Below are 25,877 nucleotides of genomic sequence, written 5' to 3' on the forward strand. Positions count from 1 at the left end.
GGCATCACAACAACGTTTCACCAGGCAACACAGGTCAACTGCTGTTTGTGTATGCGAAATTGGTTGGAAACTTTCCTCATGTCAGCATGTTGTAGGTGTCTCCACCGGCACCAACCTTGTGTGAATGCTCTGAAAAGCTAATCATTTTCGTATCACAGCATCTTCTTCCTGTCTGTTAAATTTCGCGTCTATAGCACGTCATCTTCGTGGTGTAACAATTTTGATGGCCAGTAGTGTAAAATCGCTGCTTTCTTTGATATGTCGGATTCTGTGCACGAAGTAGGTCTCAGTAAGATGTCATGTAAGTTTCTTTCCGGAACGGTAGACGTTGGATACTAATCGATAACTTTTTTTTCATTTTTGGCTTTAATCTCCGTGTGAAGCTGGACACGAACGTACTTTCTTAGGCACCGTTAACTCGACGTCCTTATCCACTCACCTACGGTAAGCCCATGACACAAGCAGCATTATTACTGATCTTAGGATGTCCTGAAGGCTTTTACTGCTAATGCATCGTTAATTTTCATTTGATTACGAGAGTGTGGTGTTTGTGATAAATATTTAATGTGCTGTCCCCTTGGAACGGAATACTGCTTGTTACAAAACAAAAAACGCAAAACCCGACTAACTCAATATGGCGAATGTCGTATCGAGTGTCACGTAGATTTGACGTCTCATCCCACAGTAACACTCGTATAAGCTGAGCTGAACTGTCAGCTATGTTTTCCCCAAAGTGTAGAATTTTCCTAACTGTTTACATATGAGTCATGATGCGAGTGGAGATTTCTAATTACAGTATTGAAGAATTCGTCGTAAATATGGGTGGCTGGTGAGCTGTAAACTGTACTAACTACTGCACAAATGGTTTTCGCATGTTTGATTTCCAAGTGACCGGTCGGCCGGAGTGGCCGTGCGGTTCTAGGCGCTACAGTCTGGAGCCGAGCGGCCGCTACGGTCGCAGGTTCAAATCCTGCCGCGGGTATGGATGCGTGTGATGCCGTTAGGTTAGTTAGGTTTAATTAGTTCTAAGTTCTAGGTGACTGATGACCTCAGAAGTTAAGTCGCATAGTGCTCAGAGCCATTTGAACCAAGTGACCGGGAATGAAGAGAACGATGGGTCATAGACTGCCGGAGAAATCAGGAGCGACCCGACGCTCAGTTGCCTATTGTAAATATATTTAATGAAAGTAGTTACAAACATGAAACAAGTTGTACACAACTGCGTTTCGTGCCAGTCAAAAACTGTACTGAAGAAGTTCGTCTCAAAATTTTTCGATTTCTGCGATATTTTCGCAGCTGGAAAAGTGGAGAGGAATATTTTTGATGTATTTATACGTCTTATCATAAACATACATATCCCATTTCTAATACAGACCCGGTGGAACAAGTGGTAATTCGGCTATTTTTATACCGGACTGGTCATAGTGAGAGAGCTTTCACAAGCAACGTAACCTTCAAAGAATGAAATTTTACCACAACTCAACAAGCAACAAACATATCATGAAGTACATAAAATGAATACTGGTTACATGATTGATGAAACTATTAATAAAATTTCGTTTCACTGTACAATAGAAATGGAAATGCTGTGTGGCTAGGGCCTCCCGTCGGGTAGACCGTTCGCCTGGTGCAAGTCTTTCGAGTTGACGCCACTTCAACGGCTTGCGTGTCGATGGGGATGAAATGACGATGATAAGGACAACACAACACCCAATAAAAAATACAAGTGGTTGTATAAAGGCAAATGTAATAAATAGCCACAGGCTGTTACTGCGTAACTGTCATATTGGAAGAGACTGGTACCGAGATCTTAACTCGTTACATCTCATATTTAACTATCACTCAAGTTGCGAGCCTACTTTCCTATAGCTGTGTAATATTACATTTGAATTTTTGTGCTGTATGAAAATGGCGTTCTAAATATCTCAATGACCCATATTACCGGGAAATACGGAAGCGTCCGATCCCGCCCGTCTGCTTTGACCCATGACGTCACAAATATGGCCGAAACGACCATAAACCACGATTCCAATATGGCGCATATAAAGTCGTTACGTACACATTATGAGGACGAAAATGCATCGAAAAACACACACACACACATGTTCCACAAAAAGCCTAATGACACTAACAGGACAAGCGCAGGAAATAGGGGGTTTTTGGATGGGGACAAACTAAATATAAACAAATTTAGACACCCACCCCCATACAAAACCATGCAAAACGACGAAAAAAATCGACATCACAAAACTCCCCAAATACCACTAAACACAATATCATCTGGAATTGGACACTTCCCTTGACCTATATAGATCAACAGCAGCTCCCGATTCCATAAATTGGGATCGAACACTTCCCTTGACCTATATAGCTCAACAGCAGCTCCCGAACCCATAAATTGGGATCGAACACTTCCCTTGACCTATATAGCTCAACAGCAGCTCCCGATCACATAAATTGCGATCGAACACTTCCCTTGACCTATACAGCTCAAAAACACCTCCCGATACCAATACCAACAGCCACACATTGGGATCTAACACTTCCCTTGACCTGTTATCCTTACGACATCTCCACATACAGCCGTCCCTGGTCCGAGACGCCGGAACTTCAAGTAAGCCTCATTTCTTCACGACATACTGAACACTTCACTACTTCATCCAAAAATCCGAATAGTTGAAGAAATTTTATTAGAGACAACCGAAAACTGTTGACCCTGTCAGTCACATCCATACCTCCCAAAGACATAAAAAAAGCAATTTACCAAAATTCACACACGACGCCACACTCGCAAACTAAACCAAAAAAATCACCTAACACACCACCACAGACCACCACCGATCGCATCAAAACGACACCTACAAACACGCCACACTCACAAACTAAATTCCGCGCCGTCGTGACGTCACATACCACAACAGCCTTACGTCACGGGTCAAAGCCGACGGGCGGGGTCGGACGCTTCGGTTCACTTAATATATGCAATATCAAATATTTCAGAAGAAATACTGTAAAAAGTTGCGTGAATATGGCGGACGATTCAGCCTGTTATATAGGAGCTCTATCCCACAGCGCGAGGACCACGCCAGGGCGGCTGCTCGAAGGGCCGATGAGTTGGTGGGGGGGTGGGGGTGGGTTGGGGGGAACCTTGCAAACTTACAGGTTTGCTTCCCCGGTCGCCTACTGCCCCCACCATGTCCGCCACGTACGGGCGGCTCTATACGAGTGACCACTGACCCCTGACGTGGATGGCAACTTTATAGGGGCTTGCATGGGTCTCCGGTCCCTCAGTTAAGTGTGTTCCAGATGTGTAAGCTACTACGTCCATTGCATTATTGTTCCGGTTACCCTCTGGCCCAATAAATTGCAGCGGTATCTGTTTTACGGTCTTGCGTTGCCTTGTGTTCCTAGTTAGAACAGTATGATTCTTTGTCTTTCAACGAGAGACGATATCCACTAAGACAGTACCAAAAACTTATGCCTCTCGCGCACTTGCGAATCATAACCATTATCTGGTCGCTCATATACCACTTGATTTCTACAAGGGAACAAGTTAATGAATTAAATGAGATACATCTTACAGAACAGTACTTTGTCGCACAACATTCTGAGACTACTCACTGCCTTTAAAACTATTTGATGAGTCTGGACCTATCTATACATACATTCTATGCAAACCACTGTGAAACATAGGGTTGCCAGAAGTTCCGGTTTCCCGTTACAGTGCCTGTTTCAGATTAAATAAATTGGTGTTCCGAAAAATACTTTCGGGACGTCAATTCGTCCGGGTTTTAGTCTTCGGAGAAATATTTTCATACTGTCTACATTTTCTCCAAATTATTGCTTGGATCTATATTTCAACTCGAGCTGCTAAGCTAAAAAACTGAAGTTTTCACTTTCACAGCTGATTCAGTCTCTTAACCACTATTATTGCACGCTGCTGAGTTTCCGTTTTTGTGACTTATCTCAGTTCAGTTTTAGCTTTGCAGCAATTTGGTTCTCTGTTTCTCTGTTTATGTCATGTTGCGGTTAATTTGTTTTGAAGTGTTCGATTGTTTCAAGTGAACTCAAACGTTTATTTCAATAAATATTTTTTAGAAGACTGGTTCCTCGTAAAACGAGAGACAAGTGAATATGAAGTAGAATATTGGTTCAAATGATTCTGAACACTATGGGACTTACCAGCTGAGGTCATCAGTCCCCTAGAACTTAGAACTACTAAAACCTAATTAACCTAAGGACATCACACACATCCATGCCCGAGGCAGGATTCGAACCTGCGACCGTAGTGGTCGTGCGGTTCCAGACTGAAGACCCTAGAACCGCTCGGCCACACCGGCCTGCGCAAGTAGAATATTATACTTCCATTGCACATGGGGAAGAGTAAATATTAAAGTTGTTTAGCGTAAAGCTAAAAATCAAACGTTTAAGCTGCAAACACTTCAAAAAAATTTCAGTTATTTTGTTCCAAATTCATTTAAAGAGGACAAATTAGTAAAAGTAACGGAATTAGCAGTGTTGTATCATACCGTTAAACATCATATGTCTTTGAAAGCAAAGGGCTGCACTTCCCGGCTAAGCTCCAAACTTTTAAATGATTCCGAAGCAGCAAAAAACTGTGACGTTGGGAGAACCAAACAAAGAGAAATTGTAAAATTAGTGTTAGTCCCCCGACACTGTCAAACGAATGTGATTTTTCATTCAAGGTATTATGTAAATCGAAGGTGGAGGAGGAGAAGGAAAGGGGCTACTGTTGTCACTCGTAAGAGGTCCATGTCTAGGGAATTTTTTGCTAGCGCAGTCGAGCAGATGAAATTTCGATGGATTGCTCACGTTCTGCCTGCGATATGTAAGCTATAAGAGAATCTCAGACCAGAGAGCAGTGTTGTCAGCAGTAGGAACTGTGTAGCAGTTGTAGTAGCAGTAGCGAGCAGTCGTGTGTATCGAGTTGGCTGGGCCGGTCGTGGGGAGCGATGGCGGGGCCTGAGCGATGTTGTATAAGGTAAAAGCAGCCTCGCGCATATGTACTATTGTTATATCAAGTCCCATGTAAATGTTTTTAAAAAATCTCTTAATAATAATCTTTCTTATAAAAATTAACTTTTGACAATCATTCATCTCAATTTAAAGAATTTCCTAATTTCTCCAATCTATGGTCATTCCGACTATTGAAAAGAAAATCACTTGTTTCTTTTATACATGACAAATCGATCGGCCAGCATTGCACTGGGCTGTGTCAAAAATTTCTTATAGGAGCAGGTATATACACGTTATTTTCAATTTATTCCGTATGATCTTTCAGGGCCATGATGCAGCACTGCTGACGTCCAAAATTTACCAGTTTGAATTCACAGTCAATTATTGAAAGATTATAAGTGAGCCACAATTTTATTGAGAGATTAGTCACATTTTATTGTTGGTAGGTTACGGGATCTATTTATGTGTTGCGAGGTTACGCTAAAGGTGAATGATATAATTATTTTTTGAATGTTGGGAGGTTACAGCCTCTATTGGGATTTTATGCGGAATCAGCGGCGGCGATTGAAAATGTGTGCCGGCTCGGGATTCTAACCCAGGATCTTCTGCTTACTAGGCAGTTGCGTTGCCCATTGCATAACACACACCCACACAGTGTTTATCGCAACTGCGCGGACTATCAGATGTTCAAATGTGTGTGAGTTCCTAAGGGATCAAACTGCTGAGGTCATCGGTCCCTAGACTTACACACTACTACGCTAAATTAAACAAATTAAGAACAACACTCACGCCCATGCCCGGGGGAGGTCTCGGAAACTCCGGCGTGAGGAGACGCCCAGTCCGTGACATGGCGCCTCGAACCGCACGGCCACGCGGAGCGCGGACTATCTCGGTACGCCTCCTCTGGGCGACCCACATTCCCAGCTAGTGTTACCTGTCAACAGTCCCCGTTCATGTCCTACATGCCAGTTATATTGAGATTCCCGCAGGAAGTCGGACGTAATTCTGCATCCGCACTGAAAGTGGTGGATTCACTGCCCATGGAGATGAATCAGTTACATGAATGCACATCGCCTGACCTCCTGCGGGAATCTCATTGTGGTGAGCATGGAGGATATGGACGGCGTCTGCGGATAGGTGGCGTTTGGTAGGTAGGGGGTCGGCCGAGATCAGTGCCGCGCAATTACGATAAACACTGTAACCGGGTGCCGCAGTAGTTATTGCAGCTGTCTAATCAGCAGGAGATTCCGGGGTCGAATCCTGATTTGGCTACATTTTCACTCGTTGTCGCTGTTTCCCCACAAGATGCCGATGCAGCTGACACAAGAGCCTTTTTCCTTTCCTTCCTCGCCCTCCCCGTTCAAGTTAAATAATCGCCGCTGCAGATTCCACGTGGTGTCCGTTCTTTCGGACTTGTCCGAAAAATGGCATTGGAGTGATATTTACTTAAATTAGCTCCCCTCCCAAATGACACTGCTTCTTTAATCAGCACGTTTTGCGTCACTGCCTTAGAGGAAAACATAACTGATAAAGTTAAGTGGATAGCGCTTTGCGTCGATAATGTTAACACCAGTGTTGAAGGAGTACAACGAGGTGTTGCAAACAACGTGCTTGTGTAGCTGAAAAGTGAAATGAACGAAAATCTTGTAGGAGTTGGACGCACGCACACATATTATGCATGGTGGTCCATTGATAGTGACTGGGCCAAATATCTCACGAAATAAGCGTCAAACGAAAAAACTACAAAGAACGAAACTTGTCTAACTTGACGGGGTAAACCAGATGGCGCTATGGTTGGCCCGCTAGATGGCGCTGCCATAGGTCAAACGGATATCAACTGCGTTTTTCTAAGTAGGAACCCCCATTTTTTATTACGTATTCGTGTAGTACGTAAGGAAATATGAATGTTTTAGTTGGACCACTTTTTTCGCATTGTGACAGATGGCGCTGTAGTAGTCACAAACGTATAAGTACGTCGTATCACGTAACATTCTGCGTCCAATACTTTCCCACCCTACCTGCCCACGTTAGGCTAAATTTTTCTGCCTGAATGATGTAGTACTCTCGCCGTGAGAGTGTGGTACGGGACTACAAGTCCCACCGCCACACCTCCAAAGTGAATTGCAGTGACGCAGTCACTGCCCTGTGGATAAATTTACTGCCTCACCAACACAGTTAGTCCGCAATAGACCGGTGATGCTGTATTGTAACATATCACAAAAAAATAATTAAAAAAATAAAAACATTCCGCCAGTGAGGACGCTATTTGCTTCGTGATACATTACCCGTGTTAAAATGGACCGTTTACCAATTGCGGAAACGGTTCATATCGTGTAGATGTATGGCTATTGTGATCAAAATGCCCAACGGGCGTGTGCTATGTATGCTGCTCGGTATCCTGGATGACAGCATCCAAGTGTTCGGACCGTTCGCCGGATAGTTACGTTATTTAAGCAAACAGGAAGTGTTCAGACACATGTGACACGTCAACCACGACCTGCAACAAATGATGATGCCCAAGTAGGTGTTTTAGCTGCTGTCGCAGACAAATTGCGCGAGAATCGGGAATCTCAAAAACGTCGGTGTTGAGAATGCTACATCATCATCGATTGCACCCGTGCCATATTTCTATCCACCAAGAATTGCATGGCGACGACTTTGAACGTCGTGTGCAGTTCTGCCACAGGGCACAAGAGAAATTACGGGACGATGACAGAATTTTTGCACGCGTTCTGTTTAGCGCCGAAGCGTCAATCACCAACAGCGGTAACGTAAACCGGCATAATACGCACTATTGGGCAATGGAAAATCCACGATGGCTGTGACATGTGGAACATCAGCGACCTTGGCGGGTTAATGTATGGTGCAGCATTATGGGAGGAAGGATAACTGGTCCCCATTTTATGGAAGGCAATCTAAATGGTGCAAAGTATCCTGATTTCCTACGTAATGTTCTACCGATGTTACTACAAGGCGTTTCACTACAGATTTGCAATGTACTTCCAACATGATGTATGTCCGAAACATAGCTCGCGTGCGGTTGAAGCGGTATTGAATAGCATATTTCATGACAGGTGTATTGGTCGTCGAAGCACCATACATACCATGGCCCGCACGTTCACCGCATCTGACGTCCCCGGATTTCTTTCTGTGGGGAAAGTTGAAGGATATTTGCTGTCGTGATCCACCGACGACACCCGACAACATACGTCAGCGCATTGTCAATGCATGCGCGAACATTACGAAAGGCGAACTACTCGCTGTTGAGAGGAATGTCGTTCCACGTATTGCCAAGTGCACTGTGGTTGACGGACATCATTTTGAGCTTTTATTGCATTAATGTGGTATTTACAGGTAATCACGCTGTAACAGCATGCGTTCTCAGAAATGATAAGTTCACAAAGGTACATATATCACATTGGAACAACCGAAAAAAATGTTCAAACGTACCTACGTTCCGCATTTTAATTTAAAAACCTACTTGTTACCAACTGTTCGTCTAAAATTGCGAGCCATATCTTTGTGACTGTTACAGCGCCATTTATCGCAAAGGGAAAAAAGTGGTCCAACTAAAACATTCGTATTTCTTTACGTACTACACGAATATATAATAAAAAATGGGGGCTCCTATTTAAAAAAACGCAGTTATTATCCGTTTGACCTATGGCAGCGCCATCCAGCAGGCCAACCACAGCGCCATCTGGTTTCCCCCTTCAAGCTAGACAAATTTCGTTCTTTGTAGTTTTTTCGTTTGACGCTTATTTCGTCAGATATTTAGCCCGGTCACGACCAATGGACCACCCTGTATAATGCTGCAAAGGCAGCCGCTGACGTTATGAGCGTTGATGTGGAAACATTGTTAATTAAACTTTTCAGTTAGCTACTTCTCCTTATACACAATATGAACGGAGTGTCTAAAAGAATATTGTGAGTTTGTTGACAGAGCATTATGTATTACTGTCACATCCAAAAACAGGATGGTTATCTGTGTGTTGCGTACATAGTTCCGCATAGTCAGCGCGTACACAACTTTCCCACTAGAGCGCGCCCCGCTAAGCACAACAGCGCAGGCGCAGCGCTCGTCCGTCTCCGCACTACGAGATGGCGCTGCCTTAGAGACGAACCAAATTCTGCTTCCGCCGATCCGCGTATTAATATGTAACGAAGCCAATGAGATTGCTGCTAACGTAGATCCTTTCCTCCTCGCGGATCACACTCGCGCAGTGATACCTGAACGCTCGACGTATTATAACGAGCGTACAGACCTCCGATTAGTTAGTCTGCATTAGTCTGTAGTCAGTCTGAGCCTAATAAGATTATCATATTCCTGTACATAGCCATGAAGAGAAATGTATAGACACTTTGTCAAGTATCAGAGATATGTGAGAATAAGATTAACGTGCCAAGACCAAACGACCTTCAGATTGTCAATTGTAAATACCATCCAGAATCAAGTTAAGTAATGTCTATGCTTTTTATTATTTTAATAAATGTGTGTGAAAATTAATCAAGCTCTGTTTAAAGTTGGTCACCGTCAATCTGCTACTCTAAGCGTGCAAGTGGCATTTCTATCGTCTGACCTAACGGCAGAAGATAGACACGCCACGATAAGACCACGAGACGTATTGCTGACACTCGCCTACTTCGTTAGAGCGACATGTCAAATAATCTGATGGTGTGTGTACCGAAGGTCTTACAGTACGTACACCACACTACGTTTGTTGCACTGTAAAAAATACTGTAATTACATGATGCTCGTAAGTCATTCTTCCTCTCAGAAGAAAAAGCGCCTAAATTTCGTTTATTTCACATTTCAGAATCCGCTGACAGCCATATGTAGGGTGTTTGCGCTGTCAGTTGAATGTATTTCAAAGACAAGGTGGCTGCATCACAAAAGTAGTTGCGATGTTGTCGGAATTATAGGACGGTGTAAAGATAGGGCTGCCACATCTAGCAGGGATCTCGTCGGGACGCTCTGAGATGAGGTGTAGAAATGAAATAAAAAATTCTATTTAATATAATTACTTTTTATTTAGAACGCAATTCCATGGACTTTGTTGCTGCAGAAGTAGTTAGTACATCATATTTTTTGAAAGATTCTCCTCTTTCAGCAAGTCTTTTTTCCCTTGGCAGCACGGCTAAAATCGGCTGCCGATACGATTATTGCACTGCGCATTGCGCAGGTAATAATCTCGCATTCTAGATATACAATATTTATTATCGAAGGTGTCATTTTACAAGGACGGAAAGAAGTAAACAGAAAATGGAGTGATAGTTAAATTTCTCCTAATACGAAAAAGATTTACTACTAGAAATCTTTTTTTGACGAACCGAAGACACCGTGGATTGCAAAAAAAGAAAGAAACGAATTAAGCGCCTACAGCCGACAAGGTACAGGCGTGGGAAGAAACTGCGGTTGACTTTAATTCGCAGAACATCGAAACAGATTGTGACTGAAGGTGTCTGAAAAATTTTATGAAAATACGCTGAAGAGCCGAAGAAACAGGTACACCCCCCTAATGTCGCGTAGGCCCTTGCGAGTAGGCAGAAATGTCGCAACACGACGTGGCATGGACCCGACTAATGTCTGAAGTAGTGCTGGAGGGAACTGACACCATGAAACCTGAAAGGCTGTCCACAAATCAGAAAGAGTACGACGGGGTGGAGATCTCTTCTGAACAGCATGTTGCAAGGCATCCCAGATATGCTCAATGGTTACGAAGTCTGGGGAGTTTGATAGCCAGCGGAAGTGTTTAAACTCAGAAGAGTGTTCCTGGAGCCACTCTGTAGCACTTCTGGACGTGTGGAGTGTCATATTGTCCTTCTGGAATTGCCCAATTCCGTCGGAATGCACGATGGACACGAATGGATGCAGGTGATCAGACAGGATGCTTACTGTACGTGTCACCTGTCAGAGTCGTGTGCAGACGTGTCAGAGGTCCTATACCGCTCCTCACCATTACAAAGCCGTCACCAGCTTGAACAGCCCCCGGTGACATACAGGGTCCATGGATTCATGAGGTTGTTCTCGATACCCATACACGTCTATCCACTCGATACGATTTGAAACGAGACTCGTTCGACCAGGCAACATGTTTCCAGTCGTCAACAGTCCGATGTCGGAGTTGACGGTCCCGTCCTTGCAGGATCTTCTTCCGGCCGTTGCGATGTCGGAGATTTGATGTTGTACTGGATCTTGATATTCACAGTACACTCGTGAAATGATCGTACGGGGAAAATCCCCACTTCATTGCTACCTTGGAGATGCTGTGTCCCGTCAGTCGTGTGCCTACTATAACACAATATTCAAATTCACTTAAATCTTGACAACCTGCCATTGTAGCAGCAGTACTCGATCTAACAAATGCGCCAGACACTTGTGTCTTATATAGGCGTTGCCGACCGCAGTGCCGTATTCTGTATTCGAATACGCATGCCTATGCCAGTTTCCTTGGCGCTTCAGTGTATTAAGAAAATGACCAAGAAATCATTCGTGCATGACGAGGTATAATCGTAAGACTCACTTTACAATTATTGCGGCACACTTCATCTTTATGGAATTCCATGTGGTGTGTAAACTGGAGCAAACACAGAGTGAAATTTTTTCAAGGTTGAAAAGCATATACAGGAGGAGGTAATTTCGTGAGGCCTGCAGGTACAGAACGTGGACAGAACTCATCGCAGCCCCGAGACCACAATTTTTTCCTGTCTGTAATCCCTTCGATGATGATGCTGATTTTCATCATACAGTGGTCTGTCAACATTTTAATACGTTCGTGTAAATATTTTGAAGCGAATTTGCTGCGTAAAATGTAGTTTACGAGTATAATATTGTTTGTGTCGTTCTGACAGAGATTCAAGTAACGCTGAAGGCTGTAGTTCTTTCACGTCAGTAAATGAGAAGACAGTAACTTCAAATGAAAATATTGTTCTCGTTGATGGCAATGAAAATGAAAACAAAGGGGATTGTATTTACACTGGGCTGGTAAGAACAATATTGTACTAAGATAATAAACTGTGACAGCACACAAAAACGTAATTTGAACTAAAAATAACCTCTAATTATAGGTAGATACGCAACACGCACTCATGGATTCTTTTTAGATCTGAGAAAACGGTACACGCTTTCGAACGGGCTCGAGATTTCCCGATACGCCGCTGCGTTCAATGCATTATCGAGCTTGTTCGAACTTTGGCTCACACAGCACATGTTTAAGCGATACGCAACTACTTACAGTAGCTGCCCACAACAGTAAGCTATGGCTGTGTATTAATTTGACAATTTCGCGAGACAATTGAGGGAACAACAATAGATATTACCACTGCTCGAACTCCTATTGTGTGTTAACAATTTGCAATACGTGTTCTCATACTGTAACGCTGTGTGTGGATGTATTAACATTTATGCTTATTTTTAAGTAAAGGTAACAAACAGACGAAAGAGTCGTGCTCCAAAAAATATTGCATCACTGAACCCAGTTTAATATTTCATTCGTTTATGAGAGGCTGTAATGCTTTTACCAAGTAGGTTGTAAATGAGCAGTTCAGTTCCTGTTCACATATTAGAACAACAGATAAAAACTTAAGCACATTTTAATCAGTTTGAAAACAATACCGCAACGTGATTTGCATCCTCACTGTGGCGCTAATAACGCCAGTCTTGTGCGATGGCACGAAATTTGATAGATATCATCTTTCAAATGTAGAAATACGCTTACCAACTTTCGTTCACGTCGCACAACTCCTACTTTATGTTGCGAATTTATTCCGTCAGTGTGTATTGTGCAAGACAAATGTTGCAACTATAATAACTGCTGCGCGATTTACTTTCATTTAAACAGAGAAATCGTCGTTTGCCACTCAGAACATTCTCCCAACTGAAGATCTGCTTTTCTTGTGGGCCCATTACGGGTTCGCTCAGCCGCGATTCTTCGCGGGGTACCGGCCTCAACAAATACCTGTAACCCTGATAGTCACTGTCTCCTAGAAATACCCCTTCTGGAATTTCTCCTACTTTCAACTCAGCATGTACGCGTGAATTTCCGAAAATGTTGCTGTCGTGGGCATATCCCGGTAGGCTAACCACAATACTGCAACATCGTAGTTAGCGCCTGAGATTGCTTGGACGTTTAATGATGACCACCCGTGACGATTCCTAAATATCTCTGCACTTTCGCCACCAGGAGATTTGATGATGGTGTGGGTACAGTCAATAGCGCCTAAAACAAGAGGAAAACGTGTTATCTCATAAAAATATTGTTGGATTTTCCTCACGTCAGCTCTGTAAGCTGTTCCTACGTTTGTTTCGAACAAGTTGCTAACCACCATCTGAAAAAGCTTCCTGGAACATAAAACAGTAACCTTAAAAGCAGCATGCACATTGAAGTCAGTGGCTGGTTTCAGCAGATCCTCTCAAATGGTTCAAATGGCTCTGAGCACTATGAGACTTAACATCTTAGGTCATCAGTCCCCTAGAACTTAGAACTACTTAAACCTAACTAACCTAAGGACATCACACAACACCCAGCCATCACGAGGCACAGAAAATCCCTGACTCCGCCGGGAATCGAACCCGGGAACCCGGGCGTGGGAAGCGAGAACGCTACCGCACGACCACGAGATGCGGGCTCAGATCCTCTCTCAACCTTAGTTAAAACTGCTGCACAGTATTTTTGTCCAAGCGAAACCTCAGCTTAAATTGTTTATCAACTAATTCCCTTTCATGGAACATGCGGGGAGCTTGTTGGATCTCATCGTCGTCCTAAGCAGACACATCTTCATACTCAGACATCTGTAAAGTAAACGAAAGGAAGCAATGTAATTCACATCACGTGGGTTTGTTGAAGAGTTTTGCCCGGGAGGGCTACAGAACGCTCGAACAACATGGAGTGTGGTATTGTTACAATATTTTTATGACCAATTCAATACAGAAAGTTGTAAAAATGGAAAAAAAGAATTTCCGAGAATTGACGTGTCCAAACATGAGATTTTTTACACTGCAGTCCACGAAACAATCTCTGAGCGACTGAAGTATTTGAAGGATTGTTACTTGTGTAGCGTTATATTGCTAAAAACTATTTTGTGTTCTATTGATCAACGTACGTTGGATTGTCATGACAGTAGAAGGAAATTAGTTGGTTAGTTAAAAATTTAATACGAACTGCATAGTTACTGCTACTCGAACCAATAGAGAACATGCATAAAATATATAAACGTAGGTTTCCGTGTCCATTGTCACAGTCAATAAAATTTTTCTGCGTTTGTGACCGCATTGTCAGTATGTAATTCTACTGACGTTTCGGTCACTGGCAAGTGACCTTCTTCATGGCGTTTTTTTTATTTTTTCGTTTACTGCAAACAAACCCAAAACCCAAAAAAAAAATTTATTGGCTGTGTATAAGAGATGCTGAATCGTTATTGGCTGCTATCATAAGTCCCATACTTAACTGTTCACTGCAAATATTTCGAATTTATCTTACACACTCTGTTGGCTAAGTGTCAATAAAATGTCCCTGAACTAATCACATAAATTACGAGTTGTCTCCCACAAACGTTTGTAATATTAATCATTACTTACACGCAGAAGCCAGTAATATCCTTAACTTAACCTTCCACATCAAAAAATAGTGTTTCGACCATGGGTGGTGTGGGAAAGGTGTTGTCACATAACTTATTTACTTACCAATTTCTTGTGTTGACCACAACTTCCTTTATTATTTCAATTTGTACTTGCTAAAAACAAAAGCGATGTTTCGTAATGCCACTACACCATAAACTGACGATTGCAGCTTAACCTGACTCTGAACTGCGAATTTTCGCCACTCAAATATGATGCGACTTGACGGTGATATAATCTAGGATTAAGGTTTACACAACGCAGATTTCCAGGTTAAGCTTGATCTGAGGTCTTTTTCCGTCTTAACCTTATACAATCGGCCCATTGCAGCTGCATCCTATAAAATCTTGTGACAGTTATGTGACAACCCCGCAACTTCATTCTCCTCACCGAATTGGATAAAGCCACAAGCCTCTTGATGAATTTATGCAAATACGCTCCAAATTACTCTCCAACTTTGAAACAAGGTGGAGAAGTAGAGTGTTTGTCAGAGAGGAGGGTTGATTTAAGAGAGCTTAAAAGGGAGTGTTATGTTATACCGTATTGTTACAAGTACCAAGTTATGTTTAGGATGTAAATATTGTATAGCAATAAGAACTGTTGTGTAGCATTTTGGATTGTTGTGCGGCATTTTGGAGTTGCAATGCAGGAAACAGTAGTTGCTAATGATCTGTGAAAGCCTTTGCGGTATTAACAGTTAGAATTCAGAATAAACAAAAATACATATTTCTGTACTAACTACAATAGTTACAGCGTATTAGCGTTTGAAAAATCATAATCCAAATTGCCTATGATTAACAAAATGTAAAAACAAGAAAAGAAGCAAATTAAATTAGATATTGACGATATTATCTTTGAGAACTTTCACAATGAAAATTTAACTTTAGAATATGTATATCCACTTAACATTACAAACTGACATCTAATTCTATAACAAGGAAGTATAGCCATCTCAAACGTATTGCATTTAGCTGGAAGACTGTTTTGTGCCAATGCAATTCAGTTGTTTCAGTTACAGTTCAGACATCATACCTTGAGTTTTCGCAGGTATCTTAATCTAATCTGTGATACGCATATTAGTAATATTAAATGCAGTGTGAAGTCTCGATTGTGTGACAAAGGATTCGACTGTTCTGTAAGATGCATCTAATTTGATTTATGAAGTTATCTTACATGGAGAAATCAGGTGGCATGCGAATGATCCGATGGTGACTATGATTTACAGATTAACTATTATTATATTCGGTATGTAAGTGTCGGTGTTGTTTGATATCATCTCTGGTTGTGAGGCCAAGGATAGTACCACTCACAATGTGGGACTTGCCTTTCCCATACTCATCTGTATCTGCTGCATTTTTCCAGCTAAATGCAATACAATTATAATTGCTTCTGGAGTTAGTCATTTTTCCACATTTGTGCACTTCCCGTCCCTTAATTAATTGTTTGATTTCATTGTGTTGTTACTAAAATCAATCCAAATGCCTCTTTTCCAACTGAATTCTTCTTTTGAACTCCTAGTAAGTACGCCTCCCTAATATTTTAACATTAATGCAGCAGCACTCCCTTAGCAACCTGCTACCACTATTCTCGGGGGTATTTTATAGAAAATTTTCTCAGCAGAATTGTAGAATGCCGCTCGTTGTGATAATTACTTTGTTGTACTTCTGTATGGTAGACATTAGGCTATAATGGCGTAAATGAAAAATATAACAAATATTTGTTTAAATAATTCGATTTATTATAAAAGACAATAAACAAAAAATTCACAAATTCAAGCGAAGATGCTGCCTCTTCACTTATTCAACCACAAAGACGCTTTCCAAATAAACTCATCTGTGTCCATACCTCAACTTACGTCTTCAAATAGCACTAGAGACAAATATATTTGCTACAGTATTCGGTCGTGAAGAACATTATGAATATGACAACAGTATAACAGTTTACAAAGACTGAACATCTTTCTAGGACAAGGTTCTCAATATTAGAAACTGCTACTTAAGGTGGTATTTCCTCTAATTACAAGCTAAACAGAAAAACTGTCTCGAAGGAAACTGTCATTAAAGGAACATTCTTTTATGGAATTGTTTCGTCTCTCTGCACCCAAGTTATCATGTGATGAGTTTCAGTAAACTGAAACTGTTACACATTTTACAACAACAAATTATCATTTGGCAAAAATCACATCATACACGGCAGTGACAGATTTTTATTTGTTTCCTCTGGTTCCAACAATGCAGATGCTATTCATGTATTGAGTGTATACATACATTCTATTCTGCTTGGGCTTTTGTAATGATAGCTCGGCAGACAGCTGAGTACCTGAAAAGACTTTGGAGAAACCTTTATACTTTAAGTTATTCTGAGATTCATGTTTTAGTCCCTTAAACAAATTTCAGGCATTGAGCTGCAGTACACAAAACTGTCATTTGATACATCATCTTACATGCTGTGAGATTTTCACACAAAAGAAACAGAAAGCCACAGAAGAAAACAGCTAATTTTTTCCGTTTTCTGCAAACGAGGAGTAAAATAACCTAGTACGTTATGATCTCTTGTAACTGAGGTGCAGAGACGCCTCCATCCGATCCTAATTGACTTGTCCCATCTGAAGGAATGGATATACGATGCTTGAGCCCACAGTTGGCTGTGACATGTGATCATCCATAATCTCATCATCAGAAGATGAAACAGGCATGTGAACTTCATCCCACTCATCAATGTTGCCTTGACCATCTATGGATAGACCCATGTGTAGATTTGCTGGTGTGTTTCCAATGACAAAATGATTCTCCATCATGGGTAGTCGGTCTTTGAGCAGCAGCCTGTATGGATTTACAGAAACAATAAGTAAGGTTACAATAACAAATGAATCTTGCAACGTATTTAGATATTTTGAATCTTTGCAACGACCGTCAGATTCTGGAAAAGAAAAACCTTACTTACCAGCCTTGGACGTCAATCACAGTATGCACTTTGGGAACAGGGAAGCCATTGAATGGAGACGCCACAGGCAGTGTGTAAGCACCCATATTCTCAAAAATCAACCAGTCTCCTATATCCATCTCCGGCAGCAAAGTAGATTCAACTATTTGATCCAGGCCATCACAAGTTGGTCCCCAGACAGAACACTGACGCATTTCAAGTCCAGGTGCCTATAAAAGAAAAATCGTGTGTTAGAGCAATGATCACTTTTCCTTTCATTTCTTAATTATGTCGGTGTTATATGGCATATGAGAAAAAATACACGAACGTTGTCTGACTTACTTTGAGAGGCACTGGTGTCACTTTCATGTGATCATAGAGAATGCAATTAAAACTGCCGTACACGCCATCATTTACATAGTACATGACTGATGTGATGGATCCATCCTTTGGGTTGATAAGTTCTCTCTTGGAATGAACATTTGTAGCAAGGGTGTATGCTGAGGCAACATAATACCGTCCTGGTTCCGCAATTACGTGAACATCTGGTTCAGGAAAGAACTCGCCGAGGGCACTGTTCACCACCTCTGCAATCTGGAATTATAGAAACAACCTTGAAATACACCGCACAGTATTCCTTCTCAATAAACAAACACCAGCTTATTTGGCAGAAAACTGCGTAATGAATTATGCAGCAAGTGGGCAGGAAGCAATATAAAATGCCCACAATGTACTAAAATTGCATTAATTTGATTGGAATTATCAAAGTACTGACACTAGTGCCTAACTTCTCCATGAAAACCCATTATCAAAAATCGTATATCTGTAACAGAATGACAGACTTTGCCAAACATATCTCTTAAAGTGATAAGTGGCTTGAAAATGGAATAAGCATTCCAACTATCCAGAAATGTATACCAAAAGTGTGAAAACAAATTAGTCTAAAGGTGTGGTAATTGATTGTAAAGAGCTACGAATGCAAAGAAACTAAAAATAAGGAGAAGAAATGATCTTAAAGATAACGTGTTTTATATAGGTGCTTTAAGGTAGTATTTTGAGTGCCTATTGTTATAAATTCAAAAATTCTTAGGGAAGAAAAGAGATGAAAGATAATTCAGCTGCTTAGACGGGTCACCCATTACAAAACAGTCAGAAATGCTAGTTTGCGTTGCGTCGTAAGAAGAGAGCTAAGAATTCCTAACATTACCTTATCTAAATGGGCACCTTTGTTGCCAGGATAGCCACCACCAAGATCAAGCAAACTCATGGAGAACCCTAGAGCTGACCCCAGATCAAAAAGTCTTCGAGCGGCAGAAATGGCTTTGTAGAATACTGGTGGATCGTCACAGCCAGAGCCGACGTGGAAACTGATGCCCACAATGTCTAGGTCCAATGACTGAGCCAGTTTCATAAGGCGTGGTGCATCTGAGTCTGGATCACATCCAAACTTGTTCCCAAGCTGGCACTGAGCCACGGCAGCATCATACCGGATACGTAGCACCAGCCTAAAACATAGTTGACAAGGAAAATGTTGTTACCGAATATGTTATGAAAGGGATAAATCTACGTATCCATAAATATGGAAAGTAGATTCTGATTTCCATTTACTCACTTGGCAGTAGGAAATAGGGTCTTGATTTTGTGGAGCTCACAGTCACTGTCAAAAGTCATCAGATCAACACCTACAGCTGCTGCATGGCGGATGTGCGATGCAGGTTTTGCAGGATTTGCAAAAATAATATGGCTTGGGTCGACACCAACAGAAAGAACTCTGTCAATTTCAGCCTGTAACAAAGTAATACGAATTTACTAAAAAGTGTTTAGTATGTTTGTCATATATTGTATTGTATCCTCTACACACTTAATAATGCAAAATAAGTTCCTGTTTTTTAACAGGAGTGATAGAATTGTACACTCACCTTTGAAGCACAATCAAAACAAGTTCCAAGTGCAGCCAGTACTTCAATCACAGTGAGGCTGTCGTTGCATTTCACCGCTGCAAAAATAATGGGAGTAAGTAACTGTGTTATCATAATTATTTTATACTGGCTAATAACAGGAGAAAACTTTTTCATAGGACAGCTGTAGTTGATGTATGTGATATCTCTCATATTTTGAAAATTAGATTCTTCACAGAATTGATTTCAGTCGTAACTTAGAGAATACAAAGTCCTACTGCTATGTTGCTGAAAAGTGGAAACATACCATAGTATGGCTGGACTCTTGGCATTTTAATTTTCCATTCCTTGTGTTTGCTTATTATGTCACCAATGTCACAGACGTAGAATGCTTCCTCTTGAACCTAAAACAAAAGTTATTCCATGTGTGAGAAGGGATTCACGTAAGGAGTTACCAAGACAGTGACATGTCTATTGAAATCGAAGTATCAAAGTTCACTGAATCACAAACTATTTATGACAGTTAAAGGGCATCTGTACTTACTCCTGACTCTGCAATGTCCTTTATGACGCTCCAGACGTTTGAACTGGCATCCATGACATGAATACGTTCATCAAGTTTTCCTAGCTGCATGATGGATGTTGTTTGAATTAGTGGTAGATGATACTTGGGAGAAGGTATGATCAATCAGTATTTGATTTTAAGAAAAGCTGGTTGGATTAAGCGAACTGTAAAGAGAGAGAAAATCAATAGTCTACCATGTATTGAAATAATTAATGTGGAAGAAGCAAGTTTCATTGATTTAACCAAAATAAAAAAGTATTTGTATTCCATCGGCCAGAAATTCATGTAATTTCTAAAGGAGTGTGTTCAGCATTGTTACAACACACTAAGTAAAAGGTATACTGTAACAGTATTCAGCAGTGAAGTAAAATACTTACGAAGCAACCCTCAGTTAGATTCAGTCAATTTGTACTTGAAGGCAGAATAAATTAGAAGAGAGATTCCTTTTGGCCTGTCAGAGGAGTGGTACCCAAGGCGGTTCACCGTTTAGGTACAGTCTGCAGCTGGATTTGTATAAGAAGAAACCTGCAGCTGGGCCCTGACGCAGTTGAGCACAGGTTACAGCACCCTGTGAAACAATCATCGCCATTAAACCAGTGTGTTTTCTGCATCACAACACACTACCAGTTCCATAGTAACGTTACCATACATCTGTTAATATCACTACTAAAGGAAACTCGAAACAGAAAAATTTCAAATGTTAAGGTATTGGCCCAAAGCAACAAAAATAGAGAGCTTTGAATGGGTTTTTATTGATATTAAATGGGTGTACGGTGATCTAACAAACCTCCTTCAGTGACACCAGCGCAATATGCGGTACTTCTTGACAAAGGGTGCCGTGTTACAGTGGAACATTGTTAATTAAGATGTAAGCTTGTATGGAGGAGTGTACGGGAGCTGTAAATTAAACGTGACTTACCTCATTTATGTGCAGCCCAGGTTGCACACTCAAAGCTCTTGAACACATTCACTAAGGCCGTTAACTGTAATTTCCATACACCAGCCAACTGGTGTGAGATTCCGGTGTTCTGGTCACTAGTTGTAAAAGTATGGTCGGCAAACCACTCTGCACCCTTCACAGAGTTATCTGTGCAGTCTCGGCGCAAGATGTCGTATAGCTGGGCGAAAGTAAATTCGCTTCCAAGAGCGTCTGCCTTCTGATGTCCGTAAGTGGACACTGGTGATTTCGCCAGACCAAATGTGGCCTTATATACACTGGAGAGCGTGCTAATGGGCCGTGGGGAACAAATCTTATCTGGAAAGTGGCGTTACTCGTCGAAGAATGGACTCGTGTCAGACGTTTTTCCCCCCTCTCCACAGGTAGCCACACTTCAGTATGATACTGTCGTTATTTTTACTCCGTGTCACCGTCGGTCTACGTGATCATTAATGGACGGAGTTCCTATCTCTTCCATCAAGACTGTTAAGTAGCCGTGAGAATGGTGATAAAAATCATATGATGTCGCTGTCGTTGCATAACGCCTGGGCGCACAGTGATGTCGATTCGGAGGACGGGTTAGCCGTGTAACGGTTCCGGAAATCGATGAATTATGACTTGTTGTCTTAGTTCTGAGATGATACTCGTACGCAGACACGTTCCTGGCTTTCCATTGCCTGAGTGCGGGCATTACCTTGGCGATTCAGCTGACGTTCAAGTTACGCTGACAAGCGAATCCAGGATGCCCTAGTGTCAAAATATTATTGGGGCATTGTTTTCGTTTTAGGATTTCTACTAAAACCCATTTTGTAGAATCTTCATTTACAACACTACGCTGAGGCGACATAAGTCATGGTATCGTGTGGCCGGCCGAAGTAGCCGTGCGGTTAAAGGCGCTGCAGTCTGGAACCGCAAGACCGCTACGGTCGCAGGTTCGAATCCTGCCTCGGGCATGGATGTTTGTGATGTCCTTAGGTTAGTTAGGTTTAACTAGTTCTAAGTTCTAGGGGACTAATGACCTCAGCAGTTGAGTCCCATAGTGCTCAGAGCCATGGTATCGTGTAGTGGAATGCTTGTATACAGATGGTGGTGGTATCACGTACACAAGGTATAAAGGGCTAGTGCATTGGTGGAGCTGTCATTTGTACTCAGGTCTCTACATCTACGTGATGTAGGTAATTCATGTGAAGAGGTTTCCGACGTGATTATAGCCGCACAATGGAAATTAACAGACTTTGAACCTGGAATGGTAGTAGGAGCTAGATTCATAGAACATTTCATTTCGTAAATCGTTAGGGTAGTCAGTATTTCATAGCGTCAAGAATGTGCCGAAAATACTAAATTTCAGGCATTACGTCTCACCACTGACAACGCAATGGCGCTTAACGACAGAGAGCAGCAGCGTTTCCGTGGAGCTGTCAGTCCTAAGAGACAAGCAACACTACGTGATATAACAGCAGAAATGAATGTGGGACGAACGTATGTGTTAGAACAGTGCGGCGGAATTTGGTGCTAATGGGTTATGGCAGCAGATGGCTGCTGCGAGTGCCTTTACTAACAGCACGAAATCGCCTGCAGCGCCTCTCCGGGGTTCGTGACGATATCGGTTGGACCCTAGACGATTGAAAATTCGTGATCTGGTCAGATGAGTCCCCATTTCAGACGGTAGGAGCTGATGGTAGGGTTAATCTGTGGCGCAGTCCTCACGGAACCATAGATCCAGGTGAGCTGATGCTAGGGTTCGTTTGTGGCGCAGTTATCAACAAGAGACTGTGCAAGCTGGTGGTGGCTCCGTAATGGTGTGGGTTGTGTACAGATTGAATGAACTGGATTCTGTCCTCCAACTGAACCGATGATTACTTGAAGTCCAGTTGTAGCCATTCAACGATGGAATTTTTATGGATGATAACGCGCCAAGTCATCAGGCCACAACTGCTCGCTGTTTGAATAATATTCTGGATAGTTCGAGAGGATAATTTGGCCACCCAGATCGCCCGACATGAATCCTATCGAACATTTGTGGGACATAATCGCAGATCAGTTCGTGCATAAAATCCAGCACCAACAACACTTTCGCAGTTGTGGACGGTTATGGAGGCAGCATGATTCAAAATTTTGCAGGGGTCTTCCAATCACGTCTTGAGTCCATGCCAAGCCGAGACGTTGCACTACGCCGAGCAAAAGGAGGTTCGACATGATATTAGGAGGTATCGCATGACTTTGGTCACCGCAAGCTGATCGGCGACTAGAGCCAGCGTGGAAGGGGTGCAGACTTGGAGAAGATTTTTGCCGTTCGTCGGTTTGGTTCAAATGGTTCAAATGGCTCTGAGCACTATGGGACTTAACTTCTGAGGTCATCAGTCCCCTAGAACTCAGAACTACGTAAACCTAACTAACCTAAGGACATCACACACATCCATGCCCGAGGCAGGATTCGAACCTGCGCGGTTCCAGAATGAAGCGCCTAGATTCGTCGGTTTCGGCTGCCCTGCCGCCAACAATGTATGCTACCTTCCCTGCACAAAATTCTATATTCAGTACAGATGCGAATATTCTCGACGTCATAATTGGTTGTAGGATGGCCTAGTTAAACATTCTGCCTACAAGGGTTTAAAAAGTTTCCGCTCATAAAAATGAATGTGTTGGCCATGTTTGTATGCGAAACGAAGTTAATAATATTGTGGCTCTGAGTACCAGGTAAAAATTAATAACTAGTGTTCGATCGGGTGTTCAGCGTCTGGCTCCTCTGGCACTCTCCAGTTAAGAGTCGCTTCTGCCCCTATACGCAGTGTGCAAGACTTGCCCCATCTGATCTCTATGGTAGTTCCTCACTCGCGTTGTCGGTCATGAGCTGTAATACAGAATGGCACCATCCGTATTCAAGAAGTGTTTCACGAAGCGTGGTATCAAAGAAGTACAATGCTCCAGTTGGCTTCTTTTTTTGGTTCATCAGTCCTCTGACTGGTTTGATGTGGCCCGCCACGAATCCCTCTCCTGTGCTAACCTCTTCACCTCAGAGTAGCACTTGCAACCTACGTCGTCTATTATTTGCTGGATGTATTCCAATCTCTGTCTTACTCTACAGTTTTTGCCCTCTACAGCTCCCTCTAGTACCATGGAAGTCATTCCCTCAAGTTTTAACAGATGTCCTATCATCCTGTCTCTTCTCCTTAGCGGTGTTTTCCACGTATTCCTTTCCTCTCCAATTCTACGCAGAACCTCCTCATTCCTTACCTCATCAGTCCACCTAATTTTCAACATTCGCCTGTAGCACCACATCTCAAATGCTTCGATTCTCTTTTGTTCCGGTTTTCCCACGGTCCATGTTTCTCTACCATACAATGCTGTACTCCAGACGAACATTCTCAGAAATTTCTTCCTCAAATCAAGGCCGATATTTGATATTCATAGACTTCTTTTCGCCAGGAATGCCTTTTTTGCCATAGCTAGTCTGCTTTTGATGGCCTCCTTGCTCCGTCCGTCATTGGTTATTTTACTGCCTAGGTAGCAGAAATCCTTAACTTCATCTACTTCGTGACCATCAATCCTGATGTCAAGTTTCTCGCTGTTCTCATTTTTACTACTTCTCATTACCTTCGTCTTTCTTCGATATACTCTCAATCCATACTCTGTACTCATTAGACTGTTCATTCCATTCAGCAGATCATGCAATTGTTCTTCACTTTCACTCAGGATAGCAATGACATCGGCGAATCGTATCATTGATATGCTTTCACCTTGAATTTTAGTTCCACTCCTGAACTATTCTTTTATTTCCACAATTGCTTTCTCCATATACAGATTGAACAGTAGGGGCGAAAGGCTACATCCTTGTCTTACATCATTTTCAATACGAGCACTTCGTTCTCGGTCGTCCACTCTTATTATTCCCTCTTGCCTGTTGCCTTAAAAGGTTAAAAACGGGATGAACCTCAACAACCTGTGACATAATATAGTTCATTCATAGTATACAATAGAAACACCTGTTAAGCAGCTGACCTGCTACCTGTGTCTCCATAGCATTCGTTTACCTCCTATTAGCGCTTGAAAGCGAACAAATTAACGCGTAATATGGAGTTTCTTAACCTCAGTTTTCGCCCTTTCGTACTGACTATCTGTAATGTCCAAATAGTGATACGAACTCCTATTACAACATGATTCTTGAGCAGAAATTCAAAAAATTAGAATCAGTAGGAGAATAATGATGTATTTTTTTTTTTGTAGTATTCAACCACTTACCCCTTTCCGAGAAAAGCAGTGAATGCTACGAGTGGTGTTGCATGGTTGAAGAAGTGCGTTCTGGCGCCAAAAATTCTGGAGATTTATCACTGGTTAAAAGTAAGCAGCACTCCATCTACAGGCCACAACTGGCCCATCGGTACCATCCGACCGCCGTGTCATCCTCAGATGAGGATGCGGATAAGAGGGGCGTGTGGTCAGCACACCGCTCTCCCGGCCGTTATGATGGTTTTCTGTGACCGGAGCCGCTACTATTCGGTCGAGTAGCTCCTCAATTGGCATCACGAGGCTGAGTGCACCCCGAAATATGGCGACAGAGCATGGCGGCGCAGCTGGTCACCCATCCAAGTGCCGGCCACGCCCGACAGCGCTTAACTTCGGTGATCTGACGGGAACCGGTGTATCCACTGCGGCAAGGCCGTTGCCACTACTTCAAAGTAGACCGTCAAATTTAGCTGTCATGATAAAAGGCCACGCAGCAGCTAAACTTGACTTTGATGATATAATCAATGAGTTTACCTCGCACGGAGCAAGGAAATGCAAAATAAAATTAGAATAAAAACATAATTCATGGACTGGGACATTTTCTCGAGTCTTAGTTACAGTATTTTTGATGGATTTTTAACTAACAGTTTATGCACCATTAATAATTTTACGAGGAGCGAATAAAATCTGTTTTTTTTATTACTATTATGAATCGTACTGAAGCCAACGATACAGACG

At 42.2% G+C, this 25,877-nt stretch overlaps 1 protein-coding gene and 1 pseudogene across 1 annotated transcript; both read right to left on the reverse strand.

The window, feature by feature from the left end:
• Window positions 1–17,150: 17,150 nt before the first annotated feature.
• On the reverse strand, window positions 17,151–20,047 carry LOC126416251 (ornithine decarboxylase 1-like). Its single transcript, XM_050083875.1, has 8 exons — window positions 19,958–20,047; window positions 19,721–19,817; window positions 19,435–19,511; window positions 19,128–19,300; window positions 18,723–19,020; window positions 17,858–18,109; window positions 17,537–17,745; window positions 17,151–17,415 (listed from the first exon to the last, which is right to left on the reverse strand). The coding sequence occupies exons 1-8, from the start codon at window positions 20,045–20,047 to the stop codon at window positions 17,181–17,183; spliced, it is 1,431 nt and encodes a 476-aa protein (XP_049939832.1). The 3' UTR covers window positions 17,151–17,180.
• A 5,415-nt stretch (window positions 20,048–25,462) lies between these two features.
• On the reverse strand, window positions 25,463–25,580 carry LOC126417531 (5S ribosomal RNA; annotated as a pseudogene).
• Between the last annotated feature and the right edge of the window lie 297 nt (window positions 25,581–25,877).

Source organism: Schistocerca serialis, chromosome 8 (genome assembly GCF_023864345.2).
Source record: "Schistocerca serialis cubense isolate TAMUIC-IGC-003099 chromosome 8, iqSchSeri2.2, whole genome shotgun sequence".
Classification (NCBI taxonomy): domain Eukaryota; kingdom Metazoa; phylum Arthropoda; class Insecta; order Orthoptera; family Acrididae; genus Schistocerca; species Schistocerca serialis.

Coding starts and splice junctions, on each gene's coding strand:
- LOC126416251 (XM_050083875.1), bottom strand. CDS start 20,047: ATGCAGCTAGGAAAACTTGATGAACGTATTCATGTCATGGATGCCAGT. Junction 19,818..19,957: donor AGGACATTGCAGAGTCAGGA/GTAAGTACAGAT, acceptor CTTTTGTTTTAG/GTTCAAGAGGAAGCATTCTA. Junction 19,512..19,720: donor AAGAGTCCAGCCATACTATG/GTATGTTTCCAC, acceptor TTATTTTTGCAG/CGGTGAAATGCAACGACAGC.